Below are 18,219 nucleotides of genomic sequence, written 5' to 3' on the forward strand. Positions count from 1 at the left end.
GATTATTGTTACCCTGTCCTCTCGGATATAAAAATGTTTCACTAGATTTTGTCTCAATGTCACCAGTGTCTTTCTCAGGTGGATCATAGAATCCTGCAGGACAGAAGGAGGCCTTTCGGCCCATTGAGTCTGAACCGATCAAAATTCCACCCAGGCCCTATCCCCATAACCCCATGTATTTATCCTAGCTAGTTCCCCTGACACTAAGGGGCAATTTAGTATGGCCAGTCCACCAAACCTGCACGTCTTTGGACTTGGGAGGAAACCCACACAATGATCCAAGCTGGGAATTTATCCCAGGTCCCTGGCGCTGTGAGGCAGCAGTGCTAACCACTGTGCTGTCCATGGCATGTTGAGTTCTGATGAACCGCATGCCGCTTGGACCTAGAATCCTTGCCCTTTCCTCAGGATCCAAGCTGTGACTGGTGGAATGAAATTCTGTGCTGCAAGTGAAATGAATTTGGTGCAGTCTCAAACCATCTCTTTGTGAAGATGACTCAGTCAATAATTAGCAAAACGGGAAAGAACAAATCTATTCTGCAGCATTAAACCCATGCTGTATTTATGCTACAGGATGTCGCATGCTGTGTTCACTGGCTTCACACTTGATCTATGATTTTCACTCTCTGCCTAGCATCTTACTGTGGTGATATTTCAGTTTTTCTCAACTAATCTCTGCAGCTCACTTAGTTTTCCACACACGCGTCAGAAGTTAAATACAACGAAGTGCTTGATAAGGATGTGATTGCTCCAGTTTGGTGGGTTTATACTGGAGATTTATTGAGCGCCTGAAGCAGTAGTCAGTCTGATTTATCCAAACAGAAACAAATTATCCAGCACAGTCTACACAAATATTGTGACATCCAACTCTTCACCTGCATGGTTGTTTATTTGCAAACACTTTTTGACGGATTAGGTAATTGCGCAAATTAAAATGACCCAGCAGTGGGCTGCCGGAAAATCTGCTAGCAATTGAATTTGTGAAGGTTTTATAATGTTCCTATTAGCAATGTAATACACTCCTGTAAAAGTGCCCTTTTTTCAGCATCTCAAATCAGCCGGCACACTCTTGAATGAGGGACGGGATGGGGGCTGAGGCAGTAATGGGTGGAATAGGATCAGAAAATAACATGGCACCTCTTCTTTTGCTGTTGCTTATTTAGATAAAACTGTGGAAGTGTTGTGGATTCAATCTGATGTCACACTGAAGAAATCGAGTATTAATGTGTCGCATTGCTTTTTTAAAAATCCTTTTGAGTAATTTTGTGAGCCGATAACTCAGGCATGCAGACTGCCTACTGTATGTTTAGTCTCCTCTGACAAAGCTATTGTTCCGTTAATCCTTCAATCGCCATCTCACTCTGAGACCGAGCTGCTGTTTAAATTGCCCATTACCTGCCCTCACAGTTGCTTTTGAAATCTGAATGCTGCTCCTTTTGCAAAGAAGGAGAGCTTGACTGATCTGATTGAAATTGTTATGAATGTGAAAGAAACTGACCAACTTGATTGAGGCAAGTTATTCCATACCATGCAGAAGTAGCTGATGCCAAAACATTGAACGTTTTCAGGAGGCAGCTGGATATATCACTTGGGCGAATGGAATCAAAGGTTATGGGGAAAAAGCAGGATTTGGATATTGAGTTGAATGATCAGCCATGAACATCATGAATGGTGGAGCAGGCTCGAAGAGCCAAATGGCCTCCTCCTGCTCTTATCTTCTATATTTCTAGAAGTCAAAATCACGGGGTGCAGATTAAAAACGAGGATATTTGAAGTCAGAAGTTAGGGCAATTCGAATTATGTATCATGGAAGGGTGAATGCCATCAATGGAGTTGAGACAATTAAATGTGTGTTCATGGAGTAAAGGACGGTACAGTGGTTCCACTGGTGTCTTACAGCGCAGGAACTTGTGTTCGATTCCTGCCTTGGGTCATGTCTGTGTGGAGTTCTCCCTGTGTCTGCGTGGGTTTCCTCCAGATGCTCGAGTTTCCTCCCACAGTCCAAAGATGTGTGGGTTAGGTTGCTAGGTCATGCTAAATTGCCCCTTCGCGTCAGGGGGACCAGCAGGGTAAATTCATGGGATTATGGGGATAGGGCCTGGGGTGATTATTATCAGTGCAGGCTCTATGGGTGGCAGGGTGGCACAATGGTTAGTACTACTACCTCCCTAGCATCAGGGTCCCGGATTCAATTCCGGCCTTGGGTCACTGTCTGTGGGTTTCCTCCGGGTGCCCTGGTTTCCTCCCACGCTCCAAAGATGTGCAGGCTAGGTGGATTGGCCATGTTAAATTGCCCGTTAGTGTCAAGGGAACTGGCTGGGGTGGATGCATAGGGGTTATAGGGGTAGTGCCTGGGTGGGATTGTGGAGGGTGTGGATTCAATGGGCCAGATGGCCTCCTTCTGCACTGAAGAGATTCTATGAAAATGGCCTCCTTCTGCAGTAATCTATCTATTCTGTCATTAATCTATCATAAACATTTTGATGGGGTAATACTGGTTTCACTATATTAGTCATCATGTATTATAAAGGTGTCTATAAGTGAATTCGTACTGATGCCATTTCTCTTTCTAAATGCTGTTCCATAAGGACGCTGCTCACTGTAAGTATTCTTATTTCGCTGCACACACTCCGAGAAATTTCTTAACTGTCTCCTTGCTTCTCTAATTTATTTTTGTGTATTGTACCCAAACTGTTTCCCTCTTCAACATTTCCAGAGAATATGAAAATGCTCGGAAAAAGAAAGATCAGAGAAAGAAATTGAAGAGATATTTCCTTATCGGACTTGCTACAGTGGGAGGCGGTACTGTGATTGGTAGGTCATAACTGCAACTAAATTACAGTAAGAAGTGAGGGATTGTGATAACTGGAACTGGATTACAGAGCTGATAGGTGTGTTAAAGTTAACTTGGTCATACTGCAAGGTGGAGCTGGGATAGATAAGTAAATGCTGTAATAGATGGAGATGTAATAGATGCATTATAACTCAAAAGTACTTTAAAAATCCTGGAGTTGTGTCAAATTGAAGTCTTAGATACAGTGATGAATCTGCAGAGTAATAATAAAAACTGTCAGTCGGTATAGTCGAAATGACTGTCTCCTGTGACTCCTAGTTTCTAGGTATATTTCTATAAGTAGGCCATTTGACCCTTCAAGCCTGCTCCACCATTCATTATGATCATGGCTGATGATCAAATTCTACATCCTGATCCTGCCTCCCCCTCCTTGTATCTCTTGATCCCTATACCCCCAAGAGCTAATCTTAACTTAATCGCACACTGTTTTGGCCTCAAATACTTTCTGTGATAGTAAATTCTATAGATTCACCACCCTCTGGGTGAAGAAATTTCTCCTGACCTCTGTCCTAACATGTTTACCTCTTTTCCTCAAACTATGACGCCTAGTTCTGGAATCCCCCGCCAACACTAACATTCTTTCTGAATGTACTGTCTAATCCTATTAGAATTTTCTATAAGACCTCTTTTTCTATAAGATTCTCTCTTCTCGTCAGTGTTAGTTTCAGGGTAACGTTTCAATAAGTTGTGAAAGACATATGAACCTGATACTTGCTCTGAGAATGGGTGCAAATTTATGAAGGAGCCGACAGGACATTTAATTCTTCGCTAGTGTGAGGAGGAGCTTGGAGCATTGTGTAGACTGCTAGTTGAGTGATTCTTCTGATTCTTCAGGGAACAGTAGGAGGATCTATGATTGAGCAAGTCATTACATGTCTGATATTTGTTTCACTTAATGAGCTGCCATCTGTAGTTTTCGACAGAATTTAGTTTAGTCAGAAATAACAGAGACTGTTTAATATTCATACTCCTGAGCTAATTGACTGAGAAATGTTGTCACCTCTAGTTGTGTTGTGCACCCTATCATACTGGAATCATAGTATCCTGTAGTGCAGAAGCAGGCCATTCGGCCCATTGAGTCTGCACCAACCGCAATCCCACCAGGTCTTATCCCTTTAACCCCATGCATTTACCCTAGTTAGTTCTCCTGACAGTAAGGAGCAATGTAGCATATGCAATCCACCTAACCCACACATTGTTTTGACTGAAATTATCAAAATTTGTGCAAAGTCAGAAGGTATCAATCAGCCCAGGAACCGGCAAACTGAGAACTCAGAAATATCTATCTGTAAAAAATTAGCTCAATTCCTAACTGAATGTCAGCATTCGATTACAAGTTCAATTCGGAGTATGGTGGATGAATGGTGTCTTCATATTTTTGTACCGTCTCCGCATGGGCTGGTGAATAAGCTGCTGTAAATAAAGCAGTGTCTGAGATTTGAGGCTACTTCATGTGTGACGGTGGTGATTCTTATGGTGATTCAGTGAAGGAAAGCGGCACTTTTGGTCTTAGTAATGCAATGACATGGACACTGTTTGTTTGTGTGTAAAGCTGTTAACACATTCTGGCTGTTACCTGCAGGCCTCACTGGTGGCCTTGCTGCTCCCTTTGTGGCAGCAGGAGCCGCAGCTATCGTAGGGACAGCAGGAGCAGCTGCAATCGGTTCCACAGCGGGAATTGCCATAATAGCATCTTTATTTGGGGCAGCAGGCGCAGGACTGACAGGTAAGCATGTTTTAAATGTTTTTGTACTCATCAATGTGAAGGATGTTAATGTTGGAGAATGGAATGCTCTTTCAATTCATTGACTTATTAACAAGGGTTTAACATGGCTGAATGAAGAGTGGCACTGGTTTGCACACTCTATGAGACAGTAGATAGGAAGAGAGATTGGGGTTGTTTGCCTTGGAACAGAGAAGGCTGAGGGGGTGACATGATTGAGATGTACCAAATTTTGAGGTGTAAGGAGGGAGTAGACAGGAAGAATTTGCTTTCCTTGGCAGATTCAAAAACCAGGGGTCATTGGATTCAAGCTCAGTGGCAAAAGGATTAGAGGGGACATGATGAAAAACTTTTTTACACAGAAGGTGGTGGTGAGTTGGTGGTGAAGGCAGAGATCTAAACTTGTTTAAAAAGTATCTGGATCTGCACCTTAAGTGCTGATAATTGCGAGGCTATGGGCCATGCACAGAAAGATTTGATTAGAAAGGATATCTGGGTGTCTTTGGATCAGCATTGGACAAAATGGGCCAAATGGCTCCCTTCTAAGGTGCATCATTTCAATGATCCACTTAGCATAAGAACATAAGAAATAGGAGCAGGAGTAGGCCATCTAGCCCTTCGAGCCTGCCCCGCCATTCAATAAGATCATGGCTGATCTGTTGTGGCTCAGTTCCACTTTCCCGCCCTCTCCCCATAACCCTTAATCCCCTCTCTTATCAAGAACCCATCAACCTGCTTCTTAAAAATATTTAGCGAGGCAGCCTCCACCACTTCAACGGGCAGAGAATTCCAGAGATTCACCACCCTTTGAGTGAAGAAGTTCCTCCTCAACTCCGTTCTAAACCGCCTCCCCTTTATCTTGAGGCTGTGCCCCCTAGTCCTACTGTCTTTTTTGAGCGGGAAGAGTCTCTCCACCTCTATCCTATCCATCCCATTCATCATCTTATACGTCTCAATGAGATCTCCCCTCATTCTTCTAAACTCTAACGAGTACAAGCCTAGTTTATTCAGCCTCTCCTCATAGCTCAATCCCCTCAACTCCGGTATCAGCCCAGTAAACCTCCTCTGCACTCCCTCCAGGGCCAAAATATCCTTGCGCAGGTGCGGCGCCCAAAACTGCACACAGTACTCCAGCTGCGGCCTCACCAATGCCCTATACAGCTGCAGCAAGACCTCCCTACTTTTATATTCAATCCCCCTCGCTATGAAGGCCAGCATCCCATTCGCCTTCCTGACCACCTGCTGCACCTGCAAGCTGGGTTTTTGCGACTCATGCACAAGGACCCCGAGGTCCCTCTGCACCGTCACCTGCTGCAGTTTTTCGCCACGTAAGTAATAGTCCTTCCTACCATTCTTCCTACCAAAGTGGACCACCTCACACTTGCCAACATTAAATTCCATTTGCCATTTCCTGGCCCATTCGCCCAGCCTATCTAGATCCTTCTGCAGACTCTCCACACCCTCCGCACAATTTGCCTTTCCCCCAATCTTGGTGTCATCAGCAAATTTCGACACCCTGCACTCGGTTCCCTCCTCCAGATCATCTATATAAATGGTAAATAGCTGAGGCCCCAGCACCGACCCCTGGGGCACCCCACTAGTCACCAACCACCAATCCGAATAGCACCCATTGACCCCCACTCTCTGCCTCCTATTTGACAACCAATCCTCTATCCACGCTAACACCCTACCCCCAACTCCATGTCCCCTGACCTTCTGCAATAACCTCTTGTGAGGTACCTTGTCAAATGCCGTCTGAAAATCCAGAAAGACCACATCCACCGGCTCTCCTCTATCCACTGCCCTAGACACATCCTCATAGAACTCCAGTAAATTTGTCAGACACGACTTCCCTTTAATGAAACCGTGTTGCGTCCGCCCTATCAAGCAATTCCCTTCAAGATGCCTCGCAATTTCCTCCTTAATGACGGATTCTAACATTTTACCTACCACAGACGTTAAACTAACCGGCCTATAATTCCCCGCCTTTTGCCTGGCACCCTTCTTAAACAACGGCGTAACATTAGCCGTTTTCCAATCTTCCGGCACTTCCCCGGAATCCAGCGACGTCTGGAAAATAACCACCAAGGCATCCACTATAACCTCCGCCATTTCTTTCAGAACCCTCGGATGCATTCCATCCGGTCCTGGGGACTTGTCCACAATCAGCCCCTCCAGTCTGTCGCGCACCACCTCTCTAGTAACAGTAATGTCATTAAGACCCTCCATTCCTACCACCTTTCCATCGCTAACACCCGGCAAATTATTCACGTCCTCCTCCGTGAAGACAGAAACAAAAAAGTTATTCAAGACCTTAGCCATATCCCCATCCCCTACCACTAGCTCCCCTTTCTCATCCTCTAAAGGACCAACGTTCACCCTAGCCAGCCTCTTCCTTTTTATATATTTATAAAAACTCTTGCTATCCTTTTTTATATTAAGTGCTAGCCCAGCCTCATAGCTTCTCCTACCCTCCTTTATCAACTTCTTTGTCAATCTTTGTTGACATTTAAACCTTTCCCAATCCTCTTCTCGCCCACTGCTCTTAGCTACTCTAAATTCCTCTGCTTTTAATTTAACACTTTCCTTCACCTCCTTCGTTATCCACGGCTTATTACCTCTCTTCCTACTGTCCTTTTTAACCATCGGAATAAATTTCTGCTGAGCACCAAGAAAGATCTCCTTAAAGATCCTCCACTGCTCCTCAGCAGACCTACCTTCCAACGCACTCCCCCAGTCCACATTCGCCAATTCTTCTCTCATCCTACCATACTCCCCTCTATTCAAACAAAGGACGCGTGTCCGGGAACCCACTTTCTCCTCCTCCATCTGCACCAGAAACTCCACCATACAATGATCACTCTCTCCTAATTCTACCCGCCTCATTACATAGCACCAGATCCAAGATAGCTCGCTCCCTCGTCGGCTCCAACACACACTGTTCAAGGAAATTATCCCGGCAGCATTCCAAGAACTCCTCCTCGAGCCCACCTCGTCCAACATGGGTCGACCAATCAATATGCAGATTGAAATCTCCCATAACTACTGCCGTCCCATTCCTGCACGCCGCACTTATTTGCGTGTTAACAGCCCGCCCCACCTCCAGATCATTATTCGGGGGCCTATAGACGACACCCACCAGCGTCTTCCTCCCTTTGCTGTTCCTAATCTCCACCCACAACGATTCCACGTTCTGCTCTTTGGCTCCGATATCATCCCTTGCTACCACCTTGATACTATCCTTAATCAGCAGAGCTACGCCACCCCCTCTTTCCTCCTGCCTATCCTTCCTAAACACTTGATAGCCCTGTACATTCATCTCCCAGTCCTTGTCACCTTGCAGCCACGTCTCTGTAATGGCCACCAGATCGTATCCATTTGTGTCGATCTGCGCCACCAGCTCATCCACTTTATTCCGAATGCTTCGTGCATTCAGATAAAGCGCTTTCATCCCAGCCTTCACCTGGACCCTATTTGCCGTAACGCCACCAATTGGGACATCCTTGGCCTCTTCCCTTACCTGTACCCTATCCTTAACTTTAGACCTCGTAGCGTCACCTACCCTCGCACCCTCCCCCCCCCTAATTAGTTTAAAGCCCTGTCTACAGTCCTCTTTACTCGATTCGCCAACACTCTGGTCCCAGCACGATTCAGACCAACCCCATCCCGCCCGAACAAGTCCCACCTACCCCAATACTGGTGCCAATGCCCCATAAATTCGAACCCATTCCTCCCACACCAATCCCTGAGCCACCCATTCACTTCCTTTATCCTGTCAACCCTACGCCCGTCTGCACTCAGTTCAGGCAGTAGCCCAGAGACGACCACCTTGTCGGTTCTACTTTTTAATTCCATTCCCAGCTTCTCATACTCCCTCCCCAGATCCTCAGTCCGCACTTTGCCTACGTCGCCGGCACCCACATGTACTACAACGACCGGGTTCTCACCCTCCCACTCCAGATTCCTCTGCAGCCCAGCTGCGACATCCTGTACCCGAGCACCAGGCAGACAACACACCCTTCTGTGCACTTTGTCATTGTGACAAAGGACAGTGTCAATACCCTTCACCCCACTATCCCCAATCACTACTACGTTCCTTTTCCCCTTCTCTTTGCCTATGTCCTGCTGCATCACTGTACCGTGTGCAGTTTGCTCACCAACCTCACCTGCCTCGTCCTCTTCCAGACTGGAAGCAAGAACCTCAAACCTGTTATGCAGATTAAGAGGCTGAGGCCTCCGCTCCTCACCCCCCTTCCTCCTCCCAGCAGCCCCCTTTTGTCCCTGACCCTTAGATTTAGCCAGTCTAGGGGCACCCTCTCTCCCCCTGATGAGCCTCAGTGTCTGTAGCTCAGAGGCCAGCTCATCCACCTTCAGCTGGAGCTCCTCCAGCAACCTGCACTTACTGCAGACATGGTCACTGGGAAGGACCCTGGGGTCCGCCAGTTCCCACATCATACAGAAACCACACATCACATGCCCCTCCATTATTCACTGTAATTTTTTATGGGGAAAAATTTTTTTCCTTGTTTCTTGCTGTAGTAGTTTTGAAAAAATTTTTTTTCCTTGTATTTTTTTCAAACAAACTCACCTGGCCTTTTTCCTTCAAGCCCTTTTTGATATTAAGCCCTATTAACTCACTCTGCTTCCCACTCACTCCGCTGCCCGCTGTCTACACCAGGCCTCCTTTTAAACCTGGCGCTGATTTAAAGCAGGCTGGTCCACAAATGCCTTTTCACCACACCCTCAGAATTCTTAAAGCAGTAAATACAATAAATAAATGCTTTAAACAGTTCTACAAAGAGTAAAGTGCTTTAAACTTATTTTAAACAGGTTTTTAACAGGTAAAATCTTAGCTCTCTCTCTCTCTGCTCCAGCAAACAATGGAAGGCTTCACCGTGTTCTCAACACAGAACTAGAAAGAGGCCATTCAGCCCATTGATTCTTTGGTGGAGTGATCCGAAACTAATCCTACTGCCCTGTTTTCTGGCTGTGGCCCTGCATCATCCCCAGGGTGAGATAGGAAGGATGGGAAAAAGGCCAATCTGCTTATTGAATCTCTTCCGCACTATGTATAGTATGAGTTATATGGATAGCATGCAAAACAATACTTTTCATTGTATCTCGATACGTGTGACAATAATAAATCAAATCACATCCCTCCAGTATGCAATTTCAGTCACCAATTCCAATCCTTCTAGTCCCCTAACATGCAAAAAAGATGGTAAAAGACCATCAGCCAAAAAGCAGAGGAAAAAAAACCTGGAAAAGTTTTGAAATTGCTCCCTAATTTCCTGAGACAAGTCTCCAGGTGATTATAGTGACTTATAAACCCTTCTGTTACCAGACAACCTACAACCTGCCCTCTATAACTGGCTCTGCCGCCTTTTCTCAAAAATGTAGTTTAGCTTCTTCTTTGAAGGACTGAAAGAAATCCATATTCATCATATATTGCAGTAATCTGTTCCAGAAACTGATGGCTCTCTGAAAAGAAATGCTTCCTACTTCTTTGCCTGAGGATTTATATGTATATCCCCTAGTCATACTGTCTGCATGTTTCTCAAATAACCTATCCAACGCATGTAATCTAATCCTTTCAACATTTTAAAAAACCCAAACGTATCCACTCTAATTCTGAACGGCTGTAAATAATACCAACCCCTAAAATCTATGCTGGTTACTGCAAGCCTTAAATCTTGGTTTCATCCTCAGCACTTTCTCAATGTCTCTCACCGCAGGGAATTCAAAATGGGACACAATACTGCCAACTCTATCTGTAAAAATTTCTTATATAGCCAAAATAGTTTTATGTTATACTGCTCTAATAATTATCTGTAAAACAGTACTTAAAATTTTAAAGTTAATTTATTAGTGTCACAAGTTGGCTTGCATTAACACTACAATGAAGTTACTGTGCAAATCCTCTAGTCGCCACACTCCAGCGCCTGTTCAGGTACATTGAGGGAGAATTTACCATGTCTAATCCATCTAACCAACATGTTTTTTGGACTGTGGGAGAAAACCAGAAACCCATGCAGACATAGGCAGACGGTGCAGACTCCGCACAGACAGTGACCCAAGCTGGAAATCGAACCTGAATCCCTGGCGCTGTGAGGCAGCGTGCTAACCACTGTGCCATGGCTCCAAGTGATCTTGTCACACTCACTGAGCAACTTCGCTGGTTTATCAGTTAAATCTCTTGTGATCCATAATTTCAGTGGGTATGTCTGTATGGTACGAATGTGCCTGGTGTTTCACATGTGCCTTTTGAAGCCCATCAGCCTTGGTACACTAACTCATCAATTAAAATATCAGCTGCACTTTGATTTCTCTTCATACTCTGGTTATTCCAAGTTTTTCTTGTTCTTCAAATAATTTTTCTAATATCAATTTTAATATTTTACCCTCACTCCCACACTTCTAGTTTAATTTGAAGCAATAATGGTGAGTTTACCTCATCAATGCATTTAATATTTATGATGAGGCTTATGTTTACCTGACCTCTTCATCTATGGTATAATTTGAGCTTCAGTGAGTGATCTTTCCTCAGTACCATTGCTCTTCTTTGCACACTGATTACTATCTTGGCTACCTATGTTACAAGGCATCAAGTGAGATCTGTATAGTGACTGTGGAAATCATGCATTCCAAAAGGACGCTTATACTATTCTGACTGAATATCCCAGTTTTCCACTAGCTTACTAACTGCTTCATCGTATGTCTAGACATTGAAGGTGATAAGTCTGCTCTGGCTTCTTTCCAAGTCTTCTACTAGCTCAATCAAGTTAATCGTATGTATGCAATTGTCTTTTTTTAGCTAATGTGCAATATTTTATATTTTCCTTCAGGAAAGGAGGGAATTTTGAACCAAGAAAGCATTTCAAACCCATTTTTAAGCAACATTCTCTGCTTCTGTGGTGTTAAATATTCATTTCCTATCCTTATCATCCCTGTGCTTTCTGAGTCAGTGTTGGTTTTAGAACATAGAACATTACAGCACAGTACAAGCCCTTCGGCCCTCAATGTTGTGCCGAGCTATGTCCAATCCCAAGATCAAGCTATCCCACTCCCTATTTTGTGGGCCAACAGAAACCAGGAACTGGAGCAAAGGCTACCTAATCTTTCCTCACATTAGAGAGAGTTAGAAGGGTTTGATTCCATCCAAAAATAGTGTGAGAACCCATGGCAGCACATTGTTCAAAGTTAGCATGTCTTATATAAAGACTTATGAACTTGTATGACTGGACGCAAAGCACGGTGACACCTGCAGCCATTTTATGTAATTTGGATGAATTTAGTCACCCTCAATTCTGCCACAGTGTGTGGTTCTTTTTGGGAACGAGGGAATCAAAGATGAAGGAGAAGAGAAAAATAAATGACGGGGTAGGAATCAAAGTGGGCTAAATTGGCTGAGCTCCCTCTTGCACAGTTAAATAGCAGTAGTGATGATGGTTGCTGGTTGTGGTAACACACTTCCAAGTGCATCCTTTAATTGATGGGAATTTATTAAAAAGATATTAGATGTATCCTTAAGTAAATTGAACCCTTTGTGCCATACAGTGGCAAGGCTGGTTCAAGAGTGTTGGATGTTTTAGATGAACCTTCAGCCTAGCCCACGTCCCCACAATTTGCATTAGCATGAATAAAAAATATAAGTGCAGATTTATTTTCAATGGAAAAGGAGAATATTATGATACTGATTGCACATTCCCATTGTTCTACACTTTTCAAGGATATGTACCAGGAGAAATGCACATTATAATGTGTAATCTGGCTCACATGATATGATATTGTGTTCTTGTAACAGTTCTGAGGTGATTTTATGCCCAATTTACACATTCGATAATTACTGTGATGGAGTGAGCTAGGTTAAATTAAATAAATATTATTTACTGATGCACAGTTTTGGAATAGTGATGTAGATGTACAAATTTGTAAAACTGTCACGTAAACAGCACGAAGAATACAATGTGAAATGTTTTCAAAAACTGCAATGTGAATAGATGGAAATCTATATATATGTCAATATATCGTTGCATTTCAGTGGATCTCGGCCTTTCACTCCCACTGCTGAAGCCTGTTTGTTTTCATGAATCGTTCATTCAGATTTTTGCCCACCACCACATTTTCCCACTCTAGGTGGGTGCCTAGTGATTGCACAAGCTCTGTATAATGGTCCAAATTCACTTTCTAGAAGGCAAACTGGTACAAGCTTTACTTGGCTTATGTAAGTATAGATTTGAGGAAAAGAGCAGCATACTTATTGAGTATGTCTACATTTCGTTCACAAAACTTAGAGTAACAAATTTTGACAGTGAAAAGAATCTGGCTGAAATATGTGTATGATTCTAATCTGACTCTGAAAACACTCTATTGTAAGATTGCAAGAAGTACATGCAAGTCACTGGACAAGTTATCCTGAAGCACAGGCTAATGCTCTGGGGATACGGGTTCAAATCCTACCACAACATCAGGTGGAATTTGAATTTGATTAATAAAACCTGGAATTGAAAGCTTGATACCCATGAACCTATCATTGATTGTTGTTAAAAACCTGATTCACTAATGTCCTTTAGGGAAGGAAATCTGTTGTCCTTACCTGGTCTGGCTTACATATGACTTCAGACACACAGCAATGTGCTTGACTCCCAACTGCCCTCTGAAATGGCCTAGCAAGCCACTCAGTTCAAGGGCAATTAGTGATGGGCAATAAATGCTAGCCCAACCAGTGACACCCACATCACATAAAAGAATAAATTATTTTAAAGTTTCATATATTACCCAATCTCTTTCATTAATTGAATTCTATCATGAGAGAAATTTGTTAATTTTTGGTGAAAAATTTTCATTTTTTGTTTACCAGCAGAGATAGTTGAATTTATATTTTATTCGCTTTCAGGATACAAAATGAAAAAAAGGGTGGGAGCCATTGAAGAGTTTGAGTTCCTTCCCCTGACTGATGGAAACCAACTACACGTTACAATAGCTGTTACTGGCTGGCTATGCACAGGAAAATACGGTATGGCAAATGATGCGCAGCTCAAGACCGAATTCTCATTTTCTTTTACGTTGTATTTGCTCCAGGGATAAAGTTTGCTTCAGGAACTTGTTTGGTAGCATAATTTAGCATTCACCAGGAGTTGTTCCAAAAATGTTCCCTTCCTGGAATTTTCCCTCCATGGCCTGCAAGCCTGGGCGACAGCTGGAGCCTGAGATGCTACTGCACAAGGTGCAATCATCTAACTTTGCACAGATCGGGAACTGATCCTGGGAGCTTTCTAATCTTAATGGCTCAGGTAGCTTCATCTAGGTAGCTTCTTCCCCTGCTGGGGAAGATCCATGCAACTTTTTGCAAGAGGGTTAAAAAGTTGTGTGCAACTGCAAATAATATTCACCTTAGTGGGGCTTGGTAAGGGACAGTTATTGTTACAGTGCCCTTCACCTGCCTGAGTTAAGCCAATCTCTTTTCCAATAGATAAGTGAGAAAGTAATGCGCAACTCTGCACAGACTTCTTAAATTCACACCTTTTTACTGTCAAACTGTATGAGTACCCACACAGTATTAAAGTACCCACACAGAATTGGGTGCCACAGTGGTTAGCACTGCTGCCTCACAGCGCCTGGACCTGGGTTCGATTCCCAACTTGGGTCACTGTCTTTGTGGAGTTTGCACATTCTCCCTATGGCTACGTGGGTTTCCTCCGCACGCTCCGGTTTCCTCCAAAAGTCCAAAGATGCGCAGGTTAGGTGGATTGGCCATGCTAAATTGCCCCTTAGTGTCAGGGGAACTAGGTAGGATAAATATGGGGATATGGGAATAGGGCCTCAGTGGGATTGTGGTCGGTGCAGACTCAGTGGGCCAATTGGCCTCCTGTGCTGTAGGATTCTATAATCAAACAAAGGATATTATCATTTAGTATGGCAGGCAGGAATGAAATTTGGTTTACAGAGATTGGCAGTAATTTCAGATAAGGGAGTCTGTATGTGACAAGGTTACTAACTCTACTTTTGTACTTTGAGTCATTCTGCCTTAGTAAGTATAGTAGCTGTTCTTGCTCACATTAGACTTCACAGTGGGTCAAACCCAATTACAATGTGCTACACTTGCCTGGAAAGCTTTCAGATATTAAAAATAGATAACATGGATGTTGTGTGCCACAGACTAGCATACTTTAGAATCGGTGTCAGGGAACTGCTATGCTTATCGAGATGGAGATTAATATTTTTCCAACTCTAGAACGAAGGAAGAAAGAGCATGATTTAATTTGTAAAGCATGTATCGTTCAGGAGGCATGAAAGCTTCACGTACAATGAAGTGCAGTCATGTTTGTTATGTAGGCAAACTGGGATCAAGGCTAGCACAAAACTGAGGTCCAACAAGTTGCATTTTCATACTGAGAATATACACCACTGCAGGTTAAACTGACAGGATCTCTGCAGAGCAAACACGATACAAAGTGAGATGGGATATCAAAGAGGCGTTTGGATACCATGAAGAAAATGAACACTTTTCTAATTGTAAATCTGGATATTACAAAACTTCAAAAACTAATAAGATATTTGAGCTTGGAAAGTAAAGCTACACAGAGTGGAATGAAGTAATTTATCACTAGAGGGCAGGCGTAATCCTTGGGATTGACTTGACTAAATAGAGTGCAGAAAACAGTCAAGAGAAGCACTACTCGATGACTTGCTTCTCCCTAACTCAGGAAGGTTTGGGACAATTGAAGTGCTTGGTCTTGGTTCTGCAAGATCAAGTTCAGCTGTGATGCCTCCCATGGTTCAGCAGCCTACAATCGCTGTATGGCCTTACACATGAAATACAACTAGTTGATGAAGTCTATTCATTCAGCTAGTATCCATTGAACTGTGCCCCAGCAGCAGCCAATTCCTGAGTTAGGGAGAAGCACGTCATCGAGTAGTGCTTCTCTTGACTGTTTTCCGCACTCTATTTAGTCAGATCAATCCCAAGGCATGCTGTGCTTTATCAAATTACTTGGCTTACTATCAGATAATGGTCAGAGGTGGTAATGACCAAGGAGTTTGTATGAACTGCTTCCCGTGGTACAACTACCCTTTACAAATGCTGAAACTATTTCTGTGAATATATTCACAGCTTGCAGATATAGGCTGAAAACCTCCAGCCTCGTTCACAGTTGGGGCTCTCTGGTGCTTCTGAAAGTGGTGGAGCTTTGGCTGGAATGCCAAATTCTCCTTTCTCACAGAAGAAATTGGAGAATCCCACTCGTTGCCTCACCTCACTCAAAAAATCAGCAGCTAAAAGATTATGAAACTTGGTGCCCTTATATAACAAAACATCTTTCAATTTCGGTTAATTGCATGGTCTCAGTGTGACCACATATCCATAGGGCAAAATAATCTTGATTGTCTCAGTGAGAGTGAGCATGAGAGAAAACTGTGTGACAGTCTGCATGAATGGAGCAGAAAAACCCAAGGGAAACAGTGCACAAGTTAACGAGTTAAGGGAACACATAGATCAGGAAATTAGATTAAAAATATCTAAAGTGATGGCAGCACCAGTAAAGAATTGATTGATGAATAGCTGGTGAGTGGTTCTTTCTCCAAATCAGATTCCAGCCTGAAGTTTAATTTTGGTAAGCTTAGACAGTAATCTACTAAATAAAGGCATAGAAAATTGTGTTACTTATACAGAAGTCTACTAAATAAAGACATAAAGCAATCTCAATTACACATCCTGTACCATGTGGGAACTCCAGAATGCTTTCCGTGGCCGAGGCAATCATGTGCAGGATGTGTTGCTTGTTATAGGAGCTCAAGCTATGGCTACTGAAGCTTCAGCAGCATCTGGTCTCTAGTGCATCCGGGAGCCTGAGAGCTACATGGATAGCACATTTCGGAGGTGGTTACACACAGTTGAAGAATGTGCAGATAGAGGAGGAGGATCAGAAAGGGAATACAAGTGCTGCCTGAGTGCACCTTGATCTCTAACTGCTAGTTACTTCTGAGCACTTCTTGTGCTTTAATGATGGTTCCTTGGGAGACCATGGGCCTGAGTCACGTTGCAGGGGGCTGCTGTGTGTGTGTGCGTGAAACAGCTTTACAGGGGAAGAGGGAGAACTGAAAAGTGTTGATGATAGGGAACTCAGTAGGGGCACAGATGGGTTTTTCTGTTCCTGCAACCGTGATTCCAGAAAAGATTCCAAGGTACTTTGGAATGCACTTTAATTTCTAATCGATTGTATCTCTTCCAGAAGTTGCATATTTGCTTTCCTCTTTTAATCTAAACCATCCAGCCTCTCCAGGAATACTGAAGATTGGCTGCATTGCAGCATTCATGCCTCAGGAATAGTGCATTACAGCCTCAAACCAGGACTTGAGTACATAATCAAAGTAAACACTTTGGTGCAGTGTTGAAGGAGCACAGCATTTTGAGATGAGACATTAAACTATCAAATTTGCTCTCTCAAGTAGAGATTTTTCTTGGCGCTATTCAAAGAGCAATAGGGGAGTGCATTTGTCTCATTACAGTCTGGACCTTGCTGTGTGCAAAGTGGCTGTCCTGTTGTGCTACACTGCAACAGTAACTACACTTCAAAAGCACCTCGTTAGCTGTAAAGCATTTTGAATGCCCCGAGGTCATGATAGGTGACATGTAAATATAAGTTACTTTATGTTCTCCTTAAATCCTGCATTTGTTTTCCATCAGGAAGTTTTGAGGCACCTTGGCGAAGTCTGCTGCAGTCCAAAGAGCAGTACTGCCTAGCCTGGGAATCAAAGTACTTGATGGAGCTGGGTAATGCCCTAGAATCTCTGCTGAATGGCTTGGTTAATATGGTGGCACAGGAAGCCTTAAAGTACACTGTTCTATCAGGTAAGACTAACACCTGCAATGAATATCGGGTTCTTGTGGCATTTTCAACAAGATTCAGTTCACCAATAAGTTAAGAAAACGTTTGAATTTTATAAATTAGATTGAATTTTAAAATAAATTGTAGCTCCATGCAAAGCACAAGATAGTTGATAGCATGGGCCAGAATTAATGACCAGCAGCATATTTAATATTAATAATCTCCCTACAATATTCTAATTTTTGATTAATAATTGGAATACCGCAGAGAATTAATAATCAGCACAGCATTATAATTTGTAATAATTTCCCTGCAGTATTCTAATTGTTGTTAATCTCCCTATACTACCCTATTTGTTAATAAGTTGCCTGCAATATTCTTACTGCAGTAACTTCTTTGAGGTATTCTAGTGTTTGGCAATCACTTGCTTTCTAATCAATAATCTCCCAGTGATGTTTTGGTTATTGGTGATACCCGGCAGAATTCTGTTTCATTCTTGTCAATCCAATGCTTTGGCAAACTTACATGAAGTCAGAATGTGATTGAATTCTGAGTGTACAATGCTATTGATATGAATGAAGAAGAATGTGGTGCAGATGTAGATTTAGGATACGTAGGTTGGAGTAGGAAACTGCAGGGGCTGGGAACAACTGAAATGTGGAGCTTATTCAAGGAGCAGCTACTGTGAGTCCTTGATAAATATGTACCTGTCAGGCAGGAAGGAAGTGGTCGAGCGAGGGAACCGTGGTGTACTAAAGAAGTTGAATCTCTAGTGAAGAGGAAGAATGTAAAAATGAGACATGAAGACTCAGTTA

The 18,219-nt window shown here is 43.1% G+C and overlaps 1 protein-coding gene across 3 annotated transcripts in view; it reads left to right on the forward strand.

Moving 5' to 3' along the window:
• tmco4 (transmembrane and coiled-coil domains 4) overlaps positions 1 to 18,219 on the forward strand; it is a 106,456-nt gene that overhangs the window by 20,161 nt on the left and 68,076 nt on the right. For all 3 annotated transcript variants that reach the window (XM_080214980.1, XM_080214981.1, XM_080214982.1), the window contains exons 6-9: positions 2,717 to 2,814; positions 4,437 to 4,580; positions 13,474 to 13,593; positions 17,263 to 17,427. In XM_080214980.1, coding sequence (XP_080071106.1) covers positions 2,717 to 2,814; positions 4,437 to 4,580; positions 13,474 to 13,593; positions 17,263 to 17,427 — 527 coding nt within the window. The remainder of the gene's footprint in view (positions 1 to 2,716; positions 2,815 to 4,436; positions 4,581 to 13,473; positions 13,594 to 17,262; positions 17,428 to 18,219) is intronic.

Source organism: Carcharhinus amblyrhynchos, chromosome 30 (assembly GCF_965287045.1).
Source record: "Carcharhinus amblyrhynchos chromosome 30, sCarAmb.v2.hapA, whole genome shotgun sequence".
Lineage (NCBI taxonomy): Eukaryota > Metazoa > Chordata > Chondrichthyes > Carcharhiniformes > Carcharhinidae > Carcharhinus > Carcharhinus amblyrhynchos.